Consider the following 2,611-nt stretch of genomic DNA (forward strand, 5'->3'; position numbering starts at 1 on the left):
GTGATTGGGCAACGTAGAAGAGGTAAAGAAAAAAAGGAGTGGGTACTGGTAGTCATCCCAACAGATGAGTTTGAAAAATTTTTCAAAGAATGTAATTTGATATTTGACAAATGTATTGAGTGTAATGGATAGCACTTTGAATGTTTTGTAAAAAAAATTAAAATTCCTAGCTTTGAAAAATAATTGTTTTGGGGGTACCCCCTCATCTATTAGTCAAATATGCGAAGCTTGTGATAAAATTAATAGCATCTTAAAATGAAAACAAATAAGGGCAAAATTAACCATTAGGGAAATTCAGAATGAATAAAGTTGAATCAAGAAAGTCGAGTAAACAAAATTTGAGATGCTTAACTATAAACTAAATAAAGAAAACTCTAAGGAATATCAAAGTTTTTGATGAACCAGAAATACATACAAATATCATCTCTGTGAGACTTTGCAAGAAAATCCAAAGTAATCAATAGGAAATATAAGTATAGGAAAATTATCAACATATTATTCCTATACAAATCAGAAATTTAAGTTGCAGTGTTGTTGAAGTTACTTTTTGTTAAAACTGATAAACTGAGTTTATCATCATAAAGTTTGTGATATATTCATCTCATGGGCAAAACAGCTTCAAACCACTGGTTAATGACAGAACAGGGAACATAATTTGTCTTCCTGTTCCACTTTGGTCACTCATATATTACTCAGGTGCTCTTCATATTCCATAGGATTTTCCTTAAAGCTGATTTAATGTCCTTGTTCCTGAGGCAGTAGATAATGGGATTCAAGGTTGGTGGGACCACAGAATAGAACACAGACACCAGAAGGTCTATAGGAGAAGGTGCACTTGAGACTGGCTTTAAATAAGCAACAGCCCCGGTTACAAGGAAAGCACTGACCACGATGAGGTGAGGCAGACAGGTGGAAAAGGCTTTTGATTGGCTCTGTCTGGATGGGAGCTTTAACACGGTGGAAAAAATGTGCACATAGGACAGCACAATACAGACTAAACAGGAAAAGGCATAACAGACTCCAATAGCTACACTGATGTTGATTGTGGTATGTTCTTCTGAACAACTGAGCTTCAGGAGTGCAGGAACATCGCAGAAGAACTGGTGAATCTTATTGGAGCCACAGAAATTAAGAGAAAATGTTCCCACTGAGTACAAGATTCCTAGAGCCCCGCCGTTGAACCAAGACACAGCCATCAACTGCACACACACCCCTGTTTTCATGATGGCCTCATAGTGTAGAGGGCGGCAAATGGCAACATAGCGATCATAGGACATCACAGTGAGAATACCAATCTCAAACCCTGCCAGAAGCACCACCAAAAAGAGCTGAATCACACAACCCAGGAAAGAAATGGAGTCAGTGAAGGTGATGGAGTTGACAATGGATTTGGGTACAGTGGCAGAAATGAGACACAGATCTGAGAAAGACAGATGCCTGAGGAAAAAGTACATTGGACTGTGGAGGCGTTGGTCCAGAATTGTGAGGAGGATGATGAGAATGTTTTCCATTGTTGCCACAAGGAAAATCATCAAGAAGAACGCAGCATGAAGCATCAACAGTGTCCAACTTTCAGTGAATTTCATTAGCAAGAATTCCATCATTAGTGTGTGATTGGCCATTTTTTAAAATTACAATCCACCTATTAAATAAAGCCAATAAAGTTAGGTTAATATATTTTTAATTGTTTTATTAGGGGCTCATACAACTCTTATCACAATCCATACATGCATCAATAGTATAAAGCACATCTGTACAGTCATTGTCCTCAACATTCTCAAAACATTTGCTCTCCACTTAAGCCTCTGGCATCAGGTCCTCCTTTTCTCTCATCCTTTCCTGCTCCCCCCTCCCTCATTAACCCTTGATAATTTATAAATTATTATTTTGTCTTATCTTGCCCCGTCCGACGTCTTCCTTCACCCACTTTTCTGTTGTCTGTTCCTGAGGGAGGAGGTCACATGTAGATTCTTGTAATTAGTTCCCCCTTTCCAACCCACCATCCCTCTACCCTCCCAGTATCACCACTCACACCACTGGTCCTGAAGGGATCATCCATCCTGGATTCCCTGTGTTTCCAGTGCCAGTCAAGGTGCAATGTAGCAACGATGAAAAATGCAACTTTCCTCTAGTCCCTAAATGCTTCCTCACCCCACTCCCTACTAGCATGATCCCAATTCTACCTTGCAAATATGGCTATACCAGAGGTTAATATATTAATATAATTAATTACACGCTTGTGCAAAAGAGTCCTTAGACTCTAGACACAAAGAAAACTCACAAACAAATACACTTAAATTCTAATCTATTTCCCCAAACGTTGGCATTTTACAATCGGCCAAAAGTGCCTTGAAAGACAGGACTGGTGATCTGCTATGAAAGACTATAGAGCAATTGTGCCCTGCTATACGCACATGTGGTCAACGTGAGTAGGTGTCCAATTGAAATCAGCTAATAATTTGGACTATTTGAACTCACACAATAGTAGCATGCAGAACACATAAACTAAAAACCTGCTTCTGTTTAGAATACAAAACTAAAATCCTATAGAGCGCAACCATCTGTAACACATTGTGTTTTTCCATGAGTCAGCATCAACTGAGGAGCAACT

General features: G+C 38.9%; 1 protein-coding gene across 1 annotated transcript; it reads right to left on the minus strand.

The window, feature by feature from the left end:
* Window positions 1-692: 692 nt before the first annotated feature.
* On the minus strand, window positions 693-1,622 carry LOC142441245 (olfactory receptor 14K1-like). The gene has a single exon (XM_075543296.1). It carries the CDS (start codon window positions 1,620-1,622, stop codon window positions 693-695), a length of 930 nt encoding a protein of 309 aa, XP_075399411.1.
* Window positions 1,623-2,611: the final 989 nt, after the last annotated feature.

Source organism: Tenrec ecaudatus, chromosome 2 (assembly GCF_050624435.1).
Source record: "Tenrec ecaudatus isolate mTenEca1 chromosome 2, mTenEca1.hap1, whole genome shotgun sequence".
In the NCBI taxonomy this organism is placed as follows: domain Eukaryota; kingdom Metazoa; phylum Chordata; class Mammalia; order Afrosoricida; family Tenrecidae; genus Tenrec; species Tenrec ecaudatus.